Here is a 25,265-nt window from a genome sequence, read left to right on the forward strand (position 1 = left end):
CCAGTTAGAACACAGGTTTGAAGTACACAGTAAAAACACTGCATAATTCAGCCTTGGCCCATGACAGTGGTACAGACTCTGCTTTGTGGCTGGAGCTAGGGTTTTGCTGTGCTAGGGTGAGCAACTGAGAATGGGCATTATTTTCTTTGGTGATTTCTCCAAGTTTGAATTTTGATCTGATATTTTTGCCCCCTCAGGATTTGGCCTCAGTTTCATTCTGAACTTTGTTATGAAAAAGATGATTCTGATAGTTTACTGAGACCATAGGATCCAGAAGAGGGAGCCTTAAGCTGCTGCAGGGTGTTTTGTTGTTTTTTTAGAAAGTGCTTTTGAATTCTAGAAGAATTTAAACTAGCCTTAGCTTGGGGCTACATTTTTAAAAAGTCTCAGCACAGCAAAAGTTTAGTCCTGAGAGGTATCTGTGGCTCTCTGACTCTGGGGCTGGAAGTTAGCTTACTCTTTGCTTTTCAGTGTAGAAAAACTTGAGCCTGCTGGTCAAAGACCCTCCTTTCTTAATAACGAAGTTCATAGCTTCTAAAAGGTTGTCTTGCTAAGTCTAATTTAATTTCATTTTTTTTGCAGCTGGACCGTTGAACAGCATACTTGAACACAAAACAGAACGAGCCAAAAGTCCCCTGGGCTTGCTTTGTTGGCTTCACGTACCTGGTTCAGTGTTGAGAGAGAAGCTCTCGATTTCCAGGTGGAGCTGCTGAGCGGCAGTGGACTGGAGATCCTCCAGGACTCCACGCACTGCCTGGGTGAGGTTGTAGGGCACTGCCTTTGCAAACCGCACTTTGCTGTTTACGATCACACTCCCGTTTCTGAAGCTCAGTATTTCCAGTTGTTTAAACCCTGTAAGATTTGGATCGTAGATATGGGACCAGCTGCAAAAGAAAAAAAAAAAAGTTTTTTTCCTAACTCAGCTACTGCTGGCTGGTTCTCTTTTTGCCCACTTTCCAATATCTGAGGCATACGTTTCCTTTCTTCATGGTTGTTTTTGTTGTTGGATGTGAGGACCAGAATGCGACAACCTAGCCATCTATTTGAGTTATTACATTCATATTTCCACCATCTGGCTGCATTGAGATAGACGGGCAGGGGTTTCTTCATGCCTTGTGAGAACAGATGCTTTAAAAAAAAAAAAAAAAAAAAAAAAAAAAAAAAAAAAAAAAACCCAGGCCAATGCTATCAGCCAAAGAGTGCTCTATTACTACAATTTTTTTTAGTGACTATTCAAAATTGAGTCCAGGATCCAACCAACCTATGTCTGTGTAGATGGAAGTAGTCAATTTGAACTGACCCCTTGAAATAAAAAACCCAAAACCTGCTATGTCTTCACAGCAGGCAGAAGAAAAGTGACAACCAGAACATTCTAACTAGCCGGGTGGCCATCATCAAGCAGTACAGTAATTGGGTGGGACTGCATGCTTATCTTAACTGTGTGTGTGTGTGTGAGAGAGAGAGAGAGTAAAGGTGGGTTCCCAGCGGTTCCGTTCCAAGTACAATTTAGTCATCTCAAAAACATCCTTAGAGCATTGTATTTCCCTTGTGTTCACACTTGTCTCTGGTGAGCCACAGTCACCCTGAAGGTCACTGTCCAGGAATGTTTGGAGTTCATTCCCTGACTCTAGAAGGGTCCATGAACTGCAGCTGTATAAACACAGAGGGCACGAAGGTTCAAGCTGTCAGCTTTGAGGTTTGCCTCAGGCCCACTTATTTTTTTTTCCTCTCCCTGTCTTTGTCCCACTAGAATTTTGACCCTGACCTTGTTTCACAAGGTGTGTTGGTTAGTCACATGACCTGGCTACAAACTACAGTTGCCTGGGACAAGGGAACCTCAATTGAACTATTGCCTCCATCAGATTGGCCCATTGGCCTGTCTGGGCCTAGCCCACTGTGGGCTCTACCACTCCAGGCAGGTGGTCCTGGGTTATACAAGAAAGCAGGCCAAATAAGCCATCCTGCAGGCAAATACCTCAGCGGCTTCTGCTTCAAGCTCCTGTCTTTAGTTCCTGCCTTGGGAATCTTCAATGATAGACTGGAACCTGTAAAATGAAGTAAGCTAGTTCTTTCCCAGTTTGATTTGGTAATTGTGTTTATCATGGCAATGAAGAGGCAGAGTGGAAGACAGAGTCATCTTGGAAACCAAATGAAATTTTATATCAGAGTTGGTGTTTGTTCACTGTGCTCTGTCCTGTTTCCTTCTACCACTCTATTGAACTCACTCCTGAGTTAGCCCTGTTTGGCCTCTGGTAGGAGTTTTCGGTTTTCACCTGTGTACAGACAATTCACTGCCCTGCCTCCCAAGTTAATTCTCAGAATATGATGAAAAATGAAACGACTCATTAGAGATTCTATTTTTCCAGCCTCTGCGCAGCCAGGTCTGGACCATGTGACCAGCTCCATCACTCTACCAACTGTGGAGGGGATGCTGCTGCTTTGCCACCTGATGACAAACTGCTCTTCCTGGATCTCTGTTCTCTCTCTCACAAGTGAAAACTTAGTGTAGCAACCACTCAGCCTTAACTTTGAAAAGGAGGAAACATTCTTAGTGGTGGCAGAGCCACATGTAGGAAAAATGTGGATCTGCAGGGTGACACTTAAATATATCTGCCCACCTATCAAGAAGAAATAAGCCTGGCATCTAAGTTCACTCTTCTTATTTTTAACCTTATTTATTTATGTTTGGTATGCATTGGTGTTTTGCCTGCATATATCTGTGTCAGGGTGTCAGATCTCCTGGAACTGGAGTCACAGACAGTTGTGAGCTGCCAGGTGAGTGCTGGGGACTGAACCTGGATCCTCTGGAAGAGCAGCCAGTGCTCTTAACTACTGAATCATCTCTCCAGCCCCTCACTGTTCTTAATACCTTTAGTATGGCAGCATATAACAAATCCTAATGAAGACACTGGGGTGAGGTTCACTACAACATTGTTCCTTAAGGTAGTCCCAATACTCATGGTGTGTGTGTGTGTGTGTGTGTGTGTGTGTGTGTGTGTGTGTAGAGCAGGGAGTCTTACTTGAAAAATGTTCAAGCCATATGATAATTTTACTTATAAGAAGCATATATATACATATTCCTGATATTGTCAGAAACCATGTGTGTAATGTGATTTATTTAATCAGACATGACTGTTAAATCCATCACAGAGTTCAATATTTACAACTGTCCACATATTTCTTATTATGCTTGTAGAAACAAAATTAAAATGTGGGTTTCAGGGTATCTGTTATCAAAATGTGTCCATTGTGAAATTCTTATCACTTTATATGTCAAGGATCATAGGTGGCAGGTCACATGGCCATTTACAACACCCTAAGAGAGGTGAAAGGGAGCTTATATAGCTGAGCTCCCCTGCTCTTCCACGCTGGGCACCATGGCTCTGTACTCTCTCACAATGCAGGGAAAGGTCACTTATACTATGTTTAGATTCCACATCTGGTGGTTCTGACTTGTACTACAGCGTTTCTGTATAGAATGTGGGGAAAAAACCATATTTAAGGAGAAGCATAAGGGGGGGAATTTAAAGATAACCTGTTCCCACGAAGCCTGTGGTCGTGTCTTCTCTGACTGTCACCATGGAACTCCTTTCCCTGCTTGGATTTCAAATCCCCTCGGAATTCTAGCCGAATGCCTTCTGCCTCAGCACAGCTGCTTCAGAAACTCATCTCCCCCTAACTTGCACTGCTCAAGATGAGCAACGATTATACTATAGTCACAAAGCAACAGGAAAAAAAAAAAAAAAAAAAAAAAAAAAAAAAAAAAAAAAGAACGAGGAGCCATAGCAAGGAAGGTAAGGCATGCTCACTCACAAGGTCTGTGAATCGCTGCTCCAGGGCTTGATACTCCAGAGAGCTCTTATTGAACAGGTCATAGGAGAACGGCATGTTAGCAACGCGCAGACTGAAGAAAACCACTAGCTCGTGGCCCTTTGTAGCGACGGTCTCCGAGCTGGTGGTGATATACTGTAACCCTGGGATGGGTGTGGTCTCCGAGCTGGTGGTGATGTACTGTAATGCTGGGATAGGTGTGGTCATCTCTAGAAAATGACCTGGGGCAGAATCATACCCACTCAGTCCTGATGCTTCTGGCAAGGCAGGCACCTCAGATACTTCTGTTTCATCTCCGTCTCTGATTGTATCTTCGCTGCTTGTAATCCACTCTCTGTCACTGGAAGACGCAGGCCAAGGTGACATTTCTAAAGGTGAATGGCTGATGATAGAGTAATCGCTGGTGGGGACAGTGAGCCTGGGGATGACTGTTCTTTGGCCAGTGGTCATCCAGTGAGCAGAGCTTTGATCATCCAGAGAGAAGAGGCTAGGTGTAAAGGAAGGTAGGTTTTCTGATGGGGAAGCCGAGGCTGCCACAGGTGGAGACCAAGAGCTGTCTTTGGAGGACACGCCTGATGACGTGTTTGTTATGTCCACCCAAAGAGAAAATGAAAAAAAAAATCAAAGTTAATCAACTTTAAGGAAAGATACAGTGTTTATAGTGACAATTTCAATCATCAATTTTAAAAAAGGAGAGGTTGGTATAGAAAGGGCAGGCAATGTGGCACCCAAACCTTGGGAGATGAAGTGTGGATCCCTGGTCTCATTTTATCCAGACCCCAAATTCTCCATATATGAGATGAGAAGAGTATTAGGTAACTAGACTTTCTGGAGTTACTGTCCAGGTAGACTTAGCATACCTGCAGAGCAGACAAAGCAGTGACTAATCACTAGAGCAGAGTTGGATACCAAATACCAGTTGGCCCTGGCATGGATTTAAAACCACACCCTCATCTGGAACTTTCAGACAATCACTGTCTGTGGTTTTGGTTCAGAGATTTTACTCACTTTCTAATATTGCAAACTTGAATTTTGCAAGATGAACTTTTATTTATATATATATTTATTTATTTTGGATTTAAACCACATTTTGGTGGCCTTATGACATAAAATTTTACTATGCCTTTTCAGAACTGGATATTCATAGTGAGTGAGTTGACAATGGCCCTGAGGATGTGTAGGCAATGTATACTTTGGACTTTGTATTGAGCATGCAACCTGGCAAGTATTTGATAATATTTCAAACCTTTTCACTGCTCTCACATAGGACTGCTGAAGTCCATTCCATTTTTGGCACAAAATTAAAAACCATAAGTACTTACGAGCCAAGACAGTAGTTATATGAACCTTTCAGATAGAGAGATTGATGGATGATTAAAGTAGTCCAATAAGACTAAATCCAGAGCCACTGATTGCCTTTTAGGGACTAGGTGAACAAAGCAGGCAATTTTCTATGATTACTCCCAGTGGCATTTTGGCAAATCTGTGGGAGAGTTCTGCTGAAACCTGCATGCTAAGTATGATGAATGGTCTGTCTGAATGCAGACAGAATCTTTGCGCTTGCATTCAACTAATTTACCAGGGCGCAATCACCAAAACTGAAACTCCAAGTTATAAACAGCTCTGAGAGGCAGAATCATATCAGCTTTTATTACTTTCTTAAAATAAAGCCTGCTATTGCTGAGCTATGCTTGCATTTCAGTAAGGTCACTCTTTCCTCGTCCTCATCATGAAGTACCTAGGTGCGTCTAACCATAGTTTGGTCAACTGCCAGAAACAGTATTTGCTGATGCCTATGATCTTTGTGCATATAAACTTAGATTTTAATTCAAATATTCATTTCCTGTGAGCTGAATGTTTATATATCTCTCAAACTCATGTGGGGAACTCCTATCACACAATATTTGGAGATGAGGCCATAGGGAGGAAGGGAGGTTGTGAGAGTGGACCCCTTATTGGAGGATATTGGTAGTGGTACCCTCATCTGAACAGAAATGAGAGATGCTCGGTTTTCACAAGGTGAGGCTGTACAAGGCCTCCATGTGCAACCCAGGAGACGCTCCATCACCAGGGACCCAGTCTGTAAGTAGTAGCTTGATTTTTGTCTTCTTTATTTTTATTCTTAGTATTTACTCTTCTCTCATATATTACATCCCACACTTTTCCCTCCCCAATTTCCTCCCAGTCACTCCCCCATCCACTCCTTCTCTGTCTCTCTTCGGAAAAGGGTGGGCTTCTAGTGGATATCAACCAAACATGGCGTACCAAATTGCAGTAAGACTAGGCACTTCCCCTTGTATTGAGGTTGGGCAGGGCACTCAATATGAAGAAAAGGAGCCCAAAAGCAAGCAAAAGAGTTAGAGACAGTTCCTGTTAGGAGGCCCACAAGCAGACTAAGTTACACTACTGTAACACACATGTGGAGGGCCTAGGTTAGTCTACTGCAGGCTCCCTGGCTGGTGGTTCAGTCTATTTGAGCCCCTATGGGCCCAGCTTAGTTGATTCTTTGTGTTTCCTTGTGGGATTCTTGACCCCTTGGGATCCTACAATCTCTCCTCCTCCTCTTCCGCAGGATTCCTCAAGCTGTCTGCCTCTGCATCTGTTTCCATCAGCTGCTGGATGAAGTCTCTCGAAAGATGATTGGGCTAGGCACCAATCTAGATTTTTGGACTTCTTCAACAATAGAACTGTAGAATTATCCTTCTGTTGCTTAATTCCCTCAGCATACAGTATTTTTGAGGTAGCTTGTGCTAAGATATATACACAAGGTATGGGTACAAGTGAATTGAAAGTGTTGGAGTGCCAGCTAGCTATGATTTGGTCTGATTTCTTTGTGTGTGCAATCTGAATCCGTGTTCCTGGGATGTGCATTCTGCTCTCCTACAGATGCAAAAGGCTGGGAAACCACGATGCATGTGTTGAGTCTGCCTCTGAGCTAGCATTTCATCACTTCCTCCTTTCTCACTGTATAGACTTCAACCAACTTAAACTAGGCTGTACTTTATGTCATCAGTCAGGGAATTTGTACATTTCTCCCTTTGTGGCTCCTTAAGACTAGCTCTTCACTTCCACAGTAAGGTACCTGGCAATCTCATTGATGTAACAGGTGGCTGTTGAAATATGGGGCTGCACTTGTCCCAAATTTTATGGCATTTCATAACTTTTCACCGATTCAAGAAACTTAACAAAAACATTAAGAAAATCATACCAAGTTACTGAAAATTAGTGGTAAAGACACAATTACAAAAGAACGGGGGAAGGGGCCCATTGTCTGCATTGAAGGAAAATAAAGGACAGATGGTTTCTCTTCAGAAGCACGTGTTTCAGACTGAAGTCTACAGATGCAACGTTACAGAGAAAGACGCTCAATTCTTCAGTTCACTGTACTGACCAATCCAAAGAGGTAACAACACAACATCTCAGGAGATTCCACAACGGTGATGGACAAAGCCCCCTCCTCAGAGAAACTGTGAGTGTCCTACAGACAGAAGGGAACTTTTGTCACATGATAAAAAGAATTGGGAAAAAATAAGGTACTGTCCTGCTTATTGTGAAAGACCCAAGCAATGGCCACTTCTATCAGAGACAAGAGAAGAGTTACTATTCTCAGTTTATATTCTTGTACTTAGAAGTAGAACTATATTTATCTCCTAAATATCCAAGATAATAATAAAACAAGAAGAAATAAAAAGTATTTAAAGTTAAAACTATTTTACACAAATATGACTACAACTGACTATACATATAGAAAATTCTAGCAAGTATATTCACAGGATACAAGTTAAAATGCAAAAAATAAAATAAAATAAAATAAACCCTAAAAAAAAAAAAAAAAAAAAAAAGAAATATGGGGCTGCTTGATAAAATATAAAGCACATGTTGAAACACATGCATGCTAAAAACAATTACTCTTTTTGTTTATGGGAAATTCAAAGTTGACTACAATCTTTTATTTTTCTTTGCCAGATCTAGGAACCCTATTTAAATGTGCTTTAAAATTTCTTCTACCATCAAAATTAAAATAAAAAACTTCTATTCTTTAAAAAAATAACTCAAGACTGATGATGCTGAGGCAACAGTCAGATCCTCTGTAGGGGGCAGGGGGATGTATTCAGGCCTTTCCATGGCTTGTAATTTAAGTAATTATCCAATTCTTATGTAAAAATGTGACATGGCAGTGACACAGGCTATTGTATTACCAAGTTTGAAATGTTGCAATAGGAAGTCAAGTGCTAAAAGCCAAGGCCACTTATTTCTTCATGGAATATGAAAAATAAAAGACTCAGAATAAGTATGTTTGAGAGGGAGTATGGGGCCTACAAAGATGTCAAGCGGTTGTGCTTCGTGGGACACTAGCATAAGGCCCAGCTGCTAGGCAGAAAGGAAATGGCTATTTTCATCACTTTCTAGGCAGGAAGTATGTTGAAAGTCAAGGCCACAATTAAAACTGTCCAACCCAAAGCAGATGAGGGGAGAGAAGGCAACAGATGAAGATGAGATTTGTGGGGTTGGAGGGTGGGGGTTGGGCAACCATACTGGTAGCCAGAAGAAGACAAAGGAGAAGAGAGCAGGGTGAAGGAGAGGCACAAGCGAAGGCCTGCTAGAGAGGACCACATCCATCCTTGTTGTGTGTACACCTCAAGCATTTGCCCATTCCATACTGAAGGGGTCTAAGAAGACAGTCTCTGCCATCTTTTAGATCTTCAGTTGGCACAGCCAACACACTCTTAAACACTACTTTTTAAATTATAACCTTTCTCATATTATAGAAATAGAAAACGTGTGTCTCTTATTAATTCGTTCAATGACTGAATAGATATCGATAGGCTCCCATTTATTTGTTAGTCCGGGTGCACAGACAGACACACCAATGAGTGAATGAAACAGCTGTTTGCCTCCAAGAGTTTACTACATAGTGAAGGAAGCCAGAATAATATCCCCCCACCCCAGCAATACATTAGAAGACACAAAATGGCAGGTGGGGATAAATGCTCTGGAAATAAAACCAGTGGGAAGGAGGCGAGGGGACCAGCTGCACAACAGATGTAAAGGAGAAGCATGCAGGAGGAAGAACGCAGTGTTCAAGGGACACTGTGACCCCCCCTGAACGCTGTGCCAGTGGTCATGGGAGCTGAAGTGTTCAAGGGACACTGTGACCCCCCCTGAACGCTGTGCCAGTGGTCATGGGAGCTGAAGACATGATTCTCCTACACATCGTTTATTAAGATTATTCAGTTACAATGAGGAAGTAATCCAAGAAAGAGGGAGAAATGGTTGCCAATAAAATAATAAAATAAAATAATATAAAGTAAAAAGTCAGGGAGAGCTTCTGGAAAATGGAAAGGCAATTTTAAGGGGAGAGTAAAGACTGGTGTGGGCAGTGCCTCACAGATCTCCACTGCTAAGCCTGCCTGCTTTTTTGAGTTCTAACAAAAAAAAAAAAAAAAAAAAAAAAAGTAATTTTTCCTGCTCTCCCTTTCTGTCTGCTCTTTAGAAACAGGCTAAAATCCTAAGAATATGCCCCCAGCTGCTTGTCACCCTGTGGTTTCTCCTCCAGTCGCTGATAAAATGATCCTTAAGCTTAAAAGAAAGAAAGAAAAAAAAAAAAGGATTGGTTTTGTCTAAAGAGATAGATATAGGACATGCAGGTGTCATTAAACCCTATGACAGTGTGCAGATTTTTTACAAAATAATTTTACAGCTTCAGTCGGGGATAATTGGCAAGTGAAAAAATGGTCTGCCTTTGTGCTTTATCTAATATGGCAAGAAATGGCTGGAGGGTGTATTCCACAGCACAAGAAGAAACCTGGGGTAGAGGACTCAGAGAATCTGCTGAGAGAAAGGCAGGGGGAATTCTGAAGAAGTCCCAGTGACGGTGTTCCACAAGGCTGAGAGAGCAGTGCTCCCTCAGAAGGGAACTTGGATGTCTCTGAAACTTGGATGAAGAACCTTATCACCTGGTGTAGATAGATGCTACACTGGAAATTGCAGTGGGACGCTCAGGAGGAGCTAGCAGTGAGTACACAGAAAGCTAAACAGAGGAAAACAAAACAAACAAGTTCAGGAGATCAGGAGGGAAAGCGGAAAAAAAAAAGTTCACCCGTGGCTATAATCCCAACGCTAACAATTGATTAATTGATAGTTGTATTACTTCCGGAAGTGGTAGGTGTGGCTGGAGGATTCACGCTGAAAGAAACGGAACTCATCATCTGCACTAATGGAAAATCAACAAGTGATAAATGATTTCTATTTTCAAATGTGAGGAAGCGTGAGTGCCCGGAAGACAGCTGAGTTCAAAGGCAGCATTTAAACTTACGGGACCAGATAGAAAGCAGGCCTACGGTACCTCTCTTCATTATGATTTAACGCGAGAGGCGCCCTTTTGATCTGGAGATAGTTGGAGATTCAAACGGGGTTCTAGAAATGAACCCAGGATTGGCATCAAGGAGAGCCACAAAGGAGCCAGTCTGCTCCTTTAGGACAGCGACACGGGACTGGTGGGCTGTCAGGACAGATTTTTCTCAAAATGCTGGCAATCGACTAGAAATGGTTAGCAGTCACGGGGATGCTTAATTAAGAAAACCTGGCTGGATCTCCGTGTTCACAGTGAACTGCATGGCATTTTTTACTTTTTCTGTTTCCCTCCGCTCTGTGGCTCCGCGGTAGCCTGGGAAACAGCAGCCCTGGCCTCAGTACTGGGACTTTGCGAGCAGAATGGACCTACTGAAGAAAGCAGGGTAATTATGTGTTTTGACCTGCCTTTTGACTCCCTGGCAGCCAGACTCAAAAGGTCTGCCTTTCTCCCTGCTTAGCAGGACTCTCCTGAGGCCGAAGTGGCTGCCTGCGGGGTGCCTGTTGAAACCACACAGCACATGTACTAATCGCCGCTGTATGAGGCAGTGGCAGCAGCGGGCGCAACAGCCCACCAGCCAAAATAACTTTGGAGGGAAAAAGGCGGAGGAAGAGTTGGTTTGAGGAACAACTCTGTCCCATGGAGAAGAAGGCCACTCACAGGCTCAGGGCGTAGCGTGCCTTCTCGGAGACAGGCATAAATTCACATGGGCTTCAAGTCTAAGCTTTTCTAATGCGGAAAGCGAGACCCTATGGGTGGCGGCTGCTTTGTGTTACAGCATTTCTTTGTGGAGAGATGAAATAGTTTTGGACTTAAGTAGTGGTGAGGGCCGTATAACATAAATATACTAAACAAAACAAGACAACAAACAAACAAACAAACAAACAAAACCACAGTATTGTCTAGTAAAAGATGACTACAATGCTGAATTTTATTTCAGTAAAGGAAATAGTAATATATGAGACCACACATTTCCTTCCCCTCGTGTCTCCTAGTGTCTTTCCAAACCAGCATAGCGTCAACTGACGTATTGATACGAGACAGAACATTACCACCAACCAGCCCTGGTCTAGCCATCCCGCCTCTCTCTCATCCTAGTCCCCTTCATCATCTGGCAACTACTAATTTTTTCCCCACTTATGTAACTTTTTCATGTAAACAATTTACATATACGGAATAATTTAGTTTGGTGATACCATTTTTTTCCCCCTGAAAAATATCGTTTGACCCCAAACAAACACTAATGTCCCCAGACCTTACGACCAAGTTAATAATATGCTTGAGGTCACTTAAGGCTATGTTCTTACCTGCCGTCCCCCTGTGTGTTCAGCTGGTGGAAGTTTAACCTGCCTTCAAGAGAACAGTTTAACTAATTTTACTATGGCTTGGATTTCCTGTGCAATGAGCGTTTACAACTTCGACTAAATGTATAACTTTGGTTTTAAGTCATGTGCTCTCTCATAGCCCCAACAGAATAGTATTTGTATGTGCTGTGGTTGGAAACAACATGTGGATACAGGCTCATGGTGTAGGCTTGTAGTTTTGAGCCTTAGTCTAGGTCACCCTGGGTCGGTAAAGTAACTTATTCCCTTGCAAAGCTCTATTAAAGATCTCTGAAAACGTATCATTCATTCATTTCCCATACTACATTTTCTGTGCTGTTCGATGAACACAGAGCAAAAGACCCCTGTTAGAGATGGGCACAGACACATCTGACCACACAGGCAGCAGGGACAGCAGACATGCTCGACAGACTGCCGGCAGCCCAGTAACTGTGGAGAGCAGTTAGATTTAAATACGGGGAGAGAAGTGGAGAATTGGATTTGAGCTTACTCTTGGCCAAACTAATGCAAGAAGAAGTTTCTGTCTTCATTCCTCAATGGGCCATCAACATACTTTGCTGCCTCCTCTGAGGTTTCTTTAAGGCTTTACTTAGCTCAGTTTTCAGCATATGAAATTTTGGAATTGGATTTTTCTCATTCACCATAACCTTCTTGATAGTCGTCCCAGTTGTCATCACTAATTTGTATCTTTGATACATGGTTTGAGCAAATCATCAGTGGCTTGATCGTGCACCCACTGAAGGAGGTGTGGCATTCGGACTCAAGGCAAGCCTTTTACCTGCCAAGTGCTGGGATTACAGCTGTGCACCAGACACCTAACCTGGCTTCAGTTTAACTGCTCAGCCTCCTATCTGTTTACATTGGGCATTATCTGGAATGATATGTATCATTTAAGATTTCCAAGAAGGAAAATTTTACTTCATTTTTGAATTCCTCCATTATTTCATGTTTTGAATCATTACCATATGCCGCTTGTTTTGAACATAGTTGTGGTAACTAGTGGAAAAAGTTGTTAGTTACTTAACGTTTGGAGGTTTTCTCATAAATATTGTTGAGATCTTTGTCAAGGTCAGCATTCCCATGTTCACTGCAGCCAAGATATGGAAGTAACCAAAATGCTCATCAACAGACAAACAGATGAATAAATAAAATGATAAAAGATAAAATGAGATACTTTTCAAACTCTAAAACAGAAATTCTGCCACTGTGACTACAAATATGAACCTGAGGATAGAATGTTCCGTAAAATAAGCCAGGAGCACAGGAGAAGTACCTCACAATCTCACTTATATGTAGAATCTTAGGAAGTCAAACGCATGTAAGGAGAGAGTAGTCAGGCAGTTACATAGGGCTTGGGGATTGTGACTTGAGACTCATCTGTCAAAGGACACAACATTTCATTTAAAATGGGAAGCTCAGATCCAATCAACAACATGGTGACTATAGGTAAAATTGTATTTTGGTATTTATCAAAAGAGTTAATTTTAAGTGTTTCAATTACAAAAATGATAATGCACATATTAATCATCTCAACTGAACTGTTCATATGTGTGTGTATAAATATACTTAAATGCCACATTATATTCAATAACTGCATACAGTTCTGTTTGTCAATAAAGGTTCTGAGCAGAGCCACCACAGAAGGCAAATGTCCTACAGGAAATATCCTGTTGTCAGGTGTCTGTGACTAAAGGGTGGGGTTGAAGGTAGGATGGAAGGAAATAGCTATTTGGCCCCTGCTATGCTGTCTGTAGCTGCTCTGCAAATAATTTTGGATCCTTTTTTCATTTCTCCTAAGACGTTTAGTTTATAAACTTCTGAAGATGCTGATTGCTAGGTTCTTGAAGTATTGGTATAATTACCTGTCCCCTAAGTGATCAAATGGACAGTTAAAGATGCAGTCCAAAGATGGAAGGACAGGTAGCCCCTGACCAGTGATTATCAAGAGAAGGAAATATGCACATATACATTTTTTCCTTTTAAAAAGCATACTGAGTTCCCTCTTAAGCTATTAATCAATCAAAAGCTCTGGAATATTGTTAAGCACTGCCTCAGAAAGCCATGGCTACTGCAGAGCCCAGAGCCACGGGCCACGGCTACTGCAGAGCCCAGAGCCATGGACCACATTCTTTTCTATCCCCATCCTGAAAACCATGATCTCTACTTGATTTTAATGTTGAATCAACCCATGTATAAGGAAGCTGTATGCACTTGGCAAAAGAGCCAACCTATGTTTTTTCTTGATTTGTTGGTGACCTGATAATATTTTGCCCCCTGGGAGAAATAAATATTTAGGGATGAATGAAGCCATTGTACAAAGAATTGATCTTCAGTGCAGTTGTTTTTAAGAACATTCAATTGTAGTCTATCTTTCTTTTAAAAATTACTTACTTTAATTTTCTATGCATATGAGTGTTTTACCTGAGTGTCTGTTCGTGTGCCGTGTACATGCATGCCTAGTGTCCAAGGAAATAAGAAGACCGAGCCCGAGTCCTCAGCAAGAACAACAAATGGCTTTAACCACAGAACCATTTCTCCAGCCCCCTACAGCTCTAATTTCCAAAGTGAAATGGTCATATATTTTTTCTTTTTCTTTATAACTTCATATGAGCCAAAGAAAATAATAAAGATTAATATTAAATAAAATTTGAATTTAGTATCACGAAGAACACACATATACAAGATAATGGTAGTCAGCTTCCAAGATGGCCATTGGCAGTCCTTTCCCAAGTGGTCCGTTCCTCTCATATTCTTCCGTATTTCACAGGGATGATTTCTTAAAAATCCTATGAAATGACATAAGGTTCTGAGACTCAAGCATTCCAGTAGATTAAGCTTGTCCGTGATGTAAACAAGTGACAGAAACAACTTCTGGGAGGAGTCATTTATGTTGGCTTGTGGTTTCTAAGAGTTCAGGTTATGGTCCCTTGGATGCATGCCTCTGGGCCAGCTGTTAAGTGGAATGTCACAGTGGCAAGAGTGTGTAGCTGCAAGGGAGGCAGCAGACAAAGGGGAAATTCCAGCACCTGCTTGCTTTCCTTTTGTCTTTTGTATTCCATTTGGCTCCCTAGCTCAAGCAATGACATTTCCCCATTCAAGGTGGGCTTTCTTCTGTCAGTTAATCCTTTCTGAACTGTCCTCAGAGACTCCAAGAGATGTGTCTCAGTTGGCTTGGTGAGTCAAAAGCCAGTTAAAGAAAAAAAAATTTAACCATCATCGGTGCAGAAGGTATCAGTTCTTCCATTCCTCTCTCTTGGATCAATTGTTCTAGATGAAGTGAGTCGCCATGGCGTGGGAACACAAAGCTGCCTGGTGGGAGGCCATGTGAAAGGCCTGAGCTTTTGACTAACTGCAGTTCAGGAAGTTGTTTCAGCAGTGACGTCATCAGAGTATACAAATTAAGTCTGAAGTGGAGTGTAGACTTCACTTACATCTTGACATCAAGCCCATGAGAGGCTCTAAGGCAGAACTAACCATCTACCCACTTCTAGATTTCTATAGCCACAGGAAGAGATAATTTGATTTTATTGTTGCTTTAAGCTGTTAAATTCAGTAGCATTTTATGTTCAGCAGAGATGCCCACACCATACAGATGTCATTAAACCCAATGTGAAAGGGCTTTGTGTTGTCAGATTTTGTCTCTAGCTTTCATTATTGTAAAGAAAGAATTTGATTATGGGCTTAGACTAGTTAATTTGAAACATATTTATATGATCAGAATTGACATACATTATGTTAAAATAGACAATACCAGCATTATGATATATAGTAGGGATATTAGTTGTCAGTTTTCTGTTTATAGGGAAGTGTTTGGAACAGGATACGTGTTTATTACATTTATTGGATAGAAAGACTGGCTCATGCAGACAGGAGTATGATTCCCAGCATGGGGCATTGACCTAATCTCCATGCCAGAATTTTCCATCCCAGTCAACCAGTTCTTTCTTATAAAATATTTTATAGTATTTTATTTGCTCTCTTGAAATGAGCATAAACAATAACACGACCCAATTAATATACATTTTCAAAACAAGTAATGCAATGATACCACATGAAGAACAAATATAGTTCACCATGTAGCCCAGCCTAACCTCAAGCTTTTTGTCTTTCCTCAGGAGCTCACTATACAGGTGTGAGCCACCACTTCTTTCTCGCATTTGTATTTATATGCAAATATCTCCAGTATCATTGCAGATTCCAAAGTTATGAAGCATCTTATTTGAGATGATAAAAAGTCACAGAAATATCTTGACTCCACCATTATAAGTGAAGTCAATGGTTTTCTGAAATGTTGGTAACTTTTACAAAAATGTTAACACAACACAACAAAACAAAAATCTCTCTTTAATTTACCAATCAGTTGTATTGCTGGACAATTCAAAGTTAATTAAAAAGTTGTAAAACATACCTTGAAAACTATATTTAAATTAAAAATGAGCATTGAGAAACACCAAAGGGCTTCGGTGTCTCCTTTAGTGTGCCTTCAAGGTTATCTGATTGGCAGGTCCTGTGCTGTCTACTAACTTTGCAAGTTATCAGGTAGAATGCTTGAAGTCACGCAGATTGTCTTTGTTCATTTAATACAGAGCATTTTCACAGGGAATATAAATCATCATTTCTTTGTATATTTTAACAAGTTTTATGTCTATTTATACATTAATTTCCTCATTTATGATTAGTAATTGCGTGTTGTTTAAATTCTCTTTTGAACTGTTCATAACATTTTGCTTCCATATTAAGTTGAGTGTTAAATGTAACCCATAGACCACTAATTTTCTTATTACATGAGAGTGGTTTTTATTTTTAATATTCTAGTGAATTTCTGGTTTAGGAGAAATCTACATGTGCACATCTGTAGTTTATAATTTCATATATGTGAATGCTTGGCAGGGAGCTATAAAGCAGATGAGACTAACAGACTATTTCACCAGATGGCAGTAGAATATGAACTGTCTCTCAGTAGCAATGGCATGTCCTCCAGGATAGAGTTACATGTTGGGCCCCACACCAAGACTCAGTGAATTAAAAAGAATTGAAATAACATTATGCATCTTTTCGGACCACCACAGAACAAAACTAAACTCCTATAAGAACAAATACACACAATGTTTGGGCAACATGTTTTCAAATAACTAACAGTTAATCAAATAAATTTGAGTGGAATGACATGAAGTTCTTGAAACAAATGAAAATACGGCGTATTAAAATCTGTGCATTTTGGCAAAGACATACTAAGAGGGAAAGTGATAGTAATATGTCTGCCATCAAAAAACTTAAGCCCAGTAATTTTTTTAAACTAAAAAAAAAAAAAAAAAAAAAGAATGAGTTGTGTTTTTTTAAAAGGTAAGCAAAATTGACAAACTTTTTTGCTACATTAACATCATTTTACATTTACACAATGGAAAACCAGTCAGATATTAAAAACAAGGAAATCATGAAACTTGCAGGCAAATGGATGGAACTAGAAAAGTCCATCCTTAGTGAGGTAACGCAGACCCAGAAAGACACACATGGTATGTACTCACTTATAAGCAAAAAATAGACTAGACAGTGAAAGTAGATGAAGAGAGGGGACTGGGTAGGACAGGGTGTGGGGAAGGAAATGTGCCTGGGATCAGATGACCGGAGGGTGGGGAGGGTAGGTGAGAGGTCTTGGAGAGGAAAGGGAAAGCAAGTGCAGGGACATCTCTGTGACAAGCTGGAGACCTGTGACATGGTGGGCTCCAGGGAGGATATGAGAGTGACTCTAGCTGAACCTTCTAGCAGCGGAGGACATGGAGATTGAGGAGGGTACCTTCTAGCCAGGCAGGAGTTATAGTGATGGGAGGGGAACACCAACCCACCTACAAAACCTTCAAAGTTTACCCTGCCTACAAGATGGGCATTTCATTTTTCCTTCTGTGTTTGAGATTCTTGCCAGCCACATGTTTGTCTACCACACAAACACAGTACTTCTTGAGGCCAAAGAGGGCGACAGATCCTGTGGAAAATGAGTTCTCACCATGGTTTGCCACCATGTGGGTGCTGGGAATTGAACTCACCCAGATCCTTTGTAGGAGCCTAATCGCTCTTAACCCCCGCCCTCCCCAACCTATATTCTTATTATCCAAGCCATTCATTTCACAAACATTTATTGAACACCTACTACGTATCAGAATGAAACAGTGATTTAAATTAACCATAAGAGCTGCATGTAGAATTGTTGTTTAGATACCTATGGGTGAAAACATGAGAAGACAAATTTCATTTAATCCAGGGTCATTTCTCCAGAGATGTAGTGTTCAAGTGTTCAGTAGAATACTATTTTTAATATATTTTCCTCCTAAAATAGAGCTTTCTGTGCATTCAAGAGAGCACTGAAGAGGTTAAAAAAAAAAACAAAACAAAACAAACAAGCATTTGAGATGGAATAGCTGGCCTGCTTCTGCCTTAACTTCGCTCAGTCACTCATGTACTCATCTTTCCTGGTGGCTTTGTGTCCATAACTGTAGTAGGTTGTATTACTAGCTCTCATTTTTAAAAGTAACTGGAACATCCAGGCACAGCTGTAAGTATTGCACATATTTAAACAGTCTTTCCAAGGACTCTGAGTGTTTCAAAGATGGAGAACTGATGCACAGAGAGAAGTTAGTTAGAGGCTCAAGAGGCAAGTGCTCAAGCCTGAGTATGCGTGCCCACGCCTCTGCGCTGGAGGCTCCAAGCGTTTATGTGACAGATGTACCATTTGTCTTCAGGTAACCTTTGACTCCGAGCATTGCTCATCTAATAGCAAAGATATGCGGTTCTGTAGAAGGGAGTATGTAGGAGCTTTAGAATGCATAAGGGAGGGCTATGTGCAATTGTGAAGTGAAACTCATAAAAAGTGCCATGTTTGCGTTAAAGAATCAAAGCAATTGAATACAAGAGAAGAAATCAAGAATGTTGGCAAGTGTAGTTATTTGCATTTTGAAGAATCCCAAACTGTGATCCCTTCTACAAACTAAACCATCTATGTCGGAGATGGCCTCCTGGCTTCTTGAGAGAGCCTCTTTAGAAAACAACGATGAGGGGCAGGAGAGATAGCTCAGAGGTTAAGAACATAAGTCTGCTCCTCCAGAGGTCGCGAGCTCAATTTCCAGCAACCACATGGTGGCTCACAACCATCTAGCATGTGATCTAGTGCCCACTTCTGGCAGGCAGGCATACATTCAGAAAGAGCACTGTATACATAATAAACAAACAAACAAACAAACAAATAAATAAATAAATCTTAAAAAAAAAAAAAGAAACCAACTATGAATAGTTTGAGCTTCAAAGAGCTGTCTTTAAAAAAACTCAAACATTTTCTACAAATTGGGAAGTCGTTTACTTCACAAAATGTTTTCATAAAATTGTCACGGAAAAACATTGAAGGTCTGTTTAATGAGAGTTTTCTTAATTGCAACAAATAATAGTTTACATAAACATAGTTATCTTTTCAACTCTTCAGAGATATATCCAGAGATTTGGTTTTTGTGTAGTTAAGAAAAATTAACAGTAAATGAAACAAATCAATAAGAATAAACATTTTGGAGAGTGACATGTTTACTTTTGGGAAGGCAGGAAGCTGCAAAGTCAGAAGTGAGTCAGATCTTCATGAAATATCTTTACTAGATATGCTTGTGTCAAGACTATATGCTCCTCCAGAGCAGAGCCTGGCTATTCCGTGAGCACCTGGCTATTCCCAGACCACTGTGCCAGGTGTCCACTAACAGTTGTGTTAGGCTGCAAATGAGCAGGCCACAGTTTGGAGCTGGGGTCAGCCAGTACTGCAGCAGTCAGTTACTGGCGTGTGCCAACTTCCTACAGCAATCAGAGCATATGTGTTATGGAATGACTAGGAGATCTGGCCATGTCTCAAGTGTAGTTAGAATGACGTGAGCTCTGATCTAGTCTGTCTCTAAAATACTGAAAAAGCTAAAGAAGTTTAGATCATGTCTGGAAAAACTGTGAGGAAACATTATCTGAGTTTAAAAGGTTAGCGTCTTTTCAGTGAATTGCTGAGCAGCACCCGGCAGCTTTCTGGGACCATCTAATGTTAGAGGATGTTATGCTTTTCATTGTCCCTGACAGAGCTATTTTATACCTCCATTACTGGTAAAAAATGGTCATACAAATAATTCTATTCATAGCTATGTGAGCAAGCTTTATCTGATGAAGATGGTATAATTTCCCCCTTGTAAAAGACTGATTCAAACACTTGATTTTATTGCTACATAGATTTACTGTTTTTTTTTTTTTTTTAACTTTTTTGGTCAGCCTTCCTGATTGCTTCATAGATTTGGCAAATGATTCTTAAAGTGGGTCAACTAGCACATATTCTAGTCAAAGCAGGCCATATGGTCTCTAGACAGTGTGCATGGGAAGGCATGCTAGCATTCAACAAAGTATTTATGGAGCCAGAAGTTGAGTTGGATATAATCTCTGCACATTAAAATCTTTTCAACTATATATAAATATAAAACAAAATGTCTAGTTTGCAGAATGTACAGAATCAGGTGGTAGTGAGAGTGTAACCATAAGGGTACAGTTCACCAACCCCTTTACTTATATTTGGTCTGTTCTACAAATTTTATTTGAACCAATGGTAGTATCCTATTACCCAATGAGGCAAATAAAATATCCAACATGAGTTCATCTTGTATTTCAATGACTCATGACTAATCTTCATGAAGAATAATCCTTTTTTGATATGGAAGTACATCCTTGGTAGAGTGCTAATCTAGCACAAATGAAACCCAGCATTTGATTATTGACATCATTAATAAAACTAACAAAAACACAATAACATTTCCCAGGCTCAATAAATAAAACTGCTTGAGATATTTGAAGATGATGAATCAAAAGATTGGACTTCTCTGTTCTGGGTTGACTTTAGAATCCTGCAGAGTCTTCAAGACTTATGTATGACATGGGACCTTCTGTGAAGAAACTGAAGTTGCCTGCTAGGGGAGGAACCTCATATGGGCACGTGGGAAAAGGTTTCCAGATGATTCTAAGGGATTAGGATTCTGGGGCTGAAAAGGTGGTGGTTTTAATTTCTTTTTGGTATGTGAAAAGTGAGATGCAAAACATGAAAGTATGGACAGAACTCACGACATATTAGTAATAAATGTGTCTGATAATCTCAGTATAAGCCAGAAGGTGAAAAGATGATCTAAGTAGATTTAATTATGCTTTTACAATTTTTTTTTATCATTGGTTGATACTTGGCTTCAAGGGTATTGCTTGAAAAGGAAGTACACACTTTATTTAAATCTCCCTTCACTACACACATTATTTGAGATGGATTAAGGAAAGGTGTAACATTGCTAACAAAAAAGTGAAGGAGTTTGATTTTTTGCATCCTTAGAACATTTTAGAGTTTGGGACGTGAGGAGTTTGGAGGGGCAGATTTACCAGGCAGGCCCTTCCTCCCCCAGAGTTACTTAGGAAGGGCATGGAAGCTGAGCTTTGAGCATCTACCCAGCAAGGAGTCCAGGGGAACCCACCCTCTGAATGAAGAAAGCACCAATTGTAGATGCTTCAGGTTACGGAAAATAATATCAGGTATGTTTTCACACCAGTGAGCCTGGTAATTTAGCAAGAGTCCATTTTATGTCCCTTATAAAATTTCAGAACAAAAGGGTAGTGGTATTTACTAGCAATAAACTTTATTTAGATCAAGTCAGCCTGATAGACACCATAATTAATTAGCCTAGTGAAGAAGCTGAAGGCTTGGCGATTCAAAGAACTTGAGTAAGGAAGAGCAGGGTAAATCAATAAGAGAAACAGGAAGTTGATCCCACTCAGTGCGTTGGGTGATTGGAAACTCGCATCTCACCTGAGGAGCAGCTCTCTCAACTGTGCCTACCATGTCTCAGACACAATCACACTTACGGAACGGTAAGGGCTTACAAAGGAGTGTTCCCAAATATGCACGTTTAAAGGTGAATTTGGATTTGTGAATAATGCTATAAAAGCGGTGTGGGGAAGACAATTCATCTTATTGATTATAAATTAAATTCTAGGAAATATTTTTCTTCTAGAAAAAGTTAATCCCAAGAATGAGGGAACATTAGAAAGAGTGGATAGGTGGAAAGGAATAGAAGTGAAAAGAGAGAGAGAGAGAGCCTATACTACGAAATAAAGCTGGGCGATGCCTAGAGATGAGCATTGCGAATGGAATCCTGGGAAACCAGTGCCTAGGTTTCTGCTCTGGGCACTTTCATTGCTGGTGGTTGTACTCACCAAAGCAGGCTGTAGGGAATGAAATCCCACAGTAGTTCTCATAAATACTCTACAACGGGAAGTGTAACAACAACCACAACTGTCTTTTGCATCTCACGGATTTACATAAAATCCACACAGAAGCTTTGAAACTTTAAAAGCCCAAATGTACAAAGTAAGTGTTACTGTCAAGCTGTAATTCTTCAGATTCCGGTGGTGAGTTTGTAAAACAAGCAAACTTATTCCACTCTTGGCTTCCAGGATTTATGATGCTTCATGAGGCTTCCCAGAATAAATTCCCATTCAGCTAAAAGACTGGGATCAAGGGCAGGGGAATGGTCCTCTCACCCACCACAGAAAACAATGTGACTGAAGCTCTGTGGCTATGCTCATCCCAATCTGACCCCACGGGCGATGAAGACTTTTCCTTGGCCTTCAGTCCTCTTAGTTTCTACTTCATTCACAGTACCTCTTCATCGTATTAAGCTGCTGAAGACTTGGGTCAGTAAGAGCCATCCAAATATTTGTGTTTAATACAAAAACCTAGTGAAGCCCACAAAGGGGGAACTCTGCTCCAGAGGCAAGTTAATTAAAGAAAAAAGATCAAATTTGAGCAGCAGCTTTGTACTTTGATGAGCAAGAAGTCATGTGATCACAATGAAGATCCTCTAGATACATTATTCCATTTGACATTTAAAAAGCTTTTTATATTGATGGATGTCCTTTTGGAAAAGCGAATGGCATTTTCTACTGTATGAAACATGAATGTTGAAAAGCACAATTAGCTTTCTTGGTTGTTGTTAGTCTCACCTGACTAATGTCTGCCTTTGCTCACATCTCGCTAGAACAGAGGAAGTCTCTCTCAGGAAGACACCTGCTATGATAGCTTTTAGCGGCTTTTGCCAAGTTATATTTGTGAAAGACATTTGTATTTCAGGAACTTAAGATAATTTCTTCCTGTCTCAAAGAATTCTGAATGCCATTCTGTTGATACATGGGTATATTAGTCTATGATTATCTATCTATCTATCTATCTATCTATCTATCTATCTATCTATCTATCTATCTATTATCTAGCTATTTATTATCCATCTACCATCTACCTATCATCTATCTGTCTATCTATCTATCCATCCATCTATCATCTATCTACCACCTATGATCAATCTATGTACCGATCTATATATGTATCTATCTATGCTAAAATATACTATAAGTCTTATAAACACATACTTTGAAGATATTAATATAGCATACCACATTCTAGTTGGTAGGAATCATTATGTGCAAAGAAGGGAAGAATATAAAATATTGGCTTGAAAAATGTTGTTTGTAAAAGATAGTTTCAAAGTGTGAACTTTTGGGATACTGCAATAGTTCTAGTTGGACCTATTACAAACTCAGATTTCTAAGCACTGCTCATCTTGACATAGTTGGCAAAAGGTTTTGAACTACCTTTAATACATTCAGTGCTTGATTAATTTCATACACTGGTACTGATCAACTATCCATAAAATATGGTATTTCACCTGCTTTGTTTTATAGAATATTTCAAAGAGTTTGTAAGATTTATTGAGGAAAGTGAACTGTATTAAAGATTCAAAGACTAATGATGTATTAAGTCATAAAAGGTCAACTATGTAGGACATGTCAAGGGGTGCTCATCTGTGCATGTGTGTGTGTGTGTGTGTGTGTGTGTGTGTGTGTGTGTGTGTGTGTGCACATGTGCATATTTCCCTAAGCTGAATGCAAAATAAATGTAAACTTTTCCTAGTACTACTATGTTTACGATGTAGATGTTTTCACCAAGGAGAAAATGTGAATGATTCAGGCAACAGCTTATTACTTACTACATAGGAAAGAATCTATGTCTAAACCCCTGTCCTCACCTGTGATGAAGAATGCCCCAGTGATGCCTGTCTTTCTGATCAAATAGAATGCTTTAACTATGGTTTTAAGATAGGATGTGACTTCAAGGATGGCCCCACTTTGCCTCATGAGCACTTTGTGTTCTCCACCACCATGAAAAGCAAGCTCAGGAACATCTCTGTCCTGGACATACTTAATACAAATAGCAGCCATCTATCTGCCACCACCCATCCCTCCATCCATTTAGCCACTCATTTGTTTATTCCTTCATACTGTGAATGCCCTTTTAGTAGAGGAGAGCAAGAGAATGATAAGATTTAGTGTAAAGAGACAGAGTGAAGTTGCTTCAAGGAAAGGGCAGCTAAAGTGGATGACCACATCAAAGAGATGCCCAGCACTAACTGGGAACTCTCAGTTGGTTAAACTACTTATTACTTCACCGGAACAGATAGCTTTGGTACATAGGAGATATTTCCATGTGGAAAGAAGCAATGCTTTGGCTGCCTTATATGCTTGATACAGAGACAGAACCCTTCTTCCTTTTTAAGTTAAGCACATTTAATAAAGAGTCAGCTCTGAACTATGGTTACTTGGTGCTTTGCTACCCCCACAGTGCTAGAAATGGAGCCCGGCTTACTGAAGCAACACAGTCAGTGCCTTATATAGGAACTGATCTGTTCCTGGGCTTAGATTTTTCCCTCTGAGTCATTCCTCACACTTCTGCTCTGCCCTCTGTAGGGAGGTATAGACCTCTGTATATTATATTTAATGGCTTCTGTATAAACTGGTTCTGGGTGCATTTGGCCAGTATGGGGCACTGGTCAGAAAGACGTCTATCCTCCTCTCTGTGTGCCAAGTAGCTATTCTGGGAAAAGTCTCTTTCCTCTGGGGTTGCAGCTAATACTGGCTAGCTGTTCCAGGCACCTAGCTTCCGTCAGGTGCTGGTCCTGAACTCTGACACCATTTTCCCTACATCTCCTTAGCCTGTGGGTAGCAGAAGTTTCTCCCTTTTCTTATGTCTGGGTTGTCTTGGGCCTTTGTTTTTTCTATCTAAGCCTTCTACTCCCTATGTCTCTTCTTGCAAATAATTTTTGAACCATTTTACGTTGCTGATATTCGACAGTTTCGGCTTTGAAAAAAACGCCAATCTGTTGCTTTAAAAAGTGTTGTTTTTCTGATTATGTTCTGATGGTTACGGGTCAACTAGGAAAGGGACTTGACACACTAGAAAAGGACTTTCAAATTCTGGCCCAGGCACAGTAGTGATGGTGGGTCCAGTTCCCAGAGCTGGGCGCATGAGGAAGCTCAGAGACACAGGCAGAACCACCTGGCAATGCTGGCAGTGTGCTGAAGCCGCCAGAATTTTCCAGGTGGGATAAGATCTGACTACAACCTTAAATAGTTTGATTGAAGTCATTAGAGAAGAGAAAATAGAACATTATGGAAACTTATTTATATCTCAGTGAATATATGAAAAATTAATATATTTCTCACCTAAAATAATGTTAGTGACTTATAATGATGACTTTGCTATCTTCACGGATGCTTCTTACAGTGTCACCTGAACCAGTTTACTTTATTAACCCCTTATTAAGTAAGCATCAGGAGACACAAGTCATCACTCAGAGAGGACAGATTGAGGG

At 40.4% G+C, this 25,265-nt stretch overlaps 1 protein-coding gene across 1 annotated transcript in view; it reads right to left on the bottom strand.

Annotated features, from left to right (window-relative positions):
* The window catches only part of Impg1 (interphotoreceptor matrix proteoglycan 1), a 109,472-nt gene that overhangs the window by 30,418 nt on the left and 53,789 nt on the right, over positions 1 to 25,265 (bottom strand). Inside the window, 3 exon segments of the mRNA XM_051140600.1 lie at positions 664 to 862; positions 864 to 884; positions 3,814 to 4,403. Coding sequence (XP_050996557.1) covers positions 664 to 862; positions 864 to 884; positions 3,814 to 4,403 — 810 coding nt within the window.

The sequence above is a fragment of the Acomys russatus genome, chromosome 32 (genome assembly GCF_903995435.1).
Source record: "Acomys russatus chromosome 32, mAcoRus1.1, whole genome shotgun sequence".
Taxonomy (NCBI): Eukaryota; Metazoa; Chordata; class Mammalia; order Rodentia; family Muridae; genus Acomys; species Acomys russatus.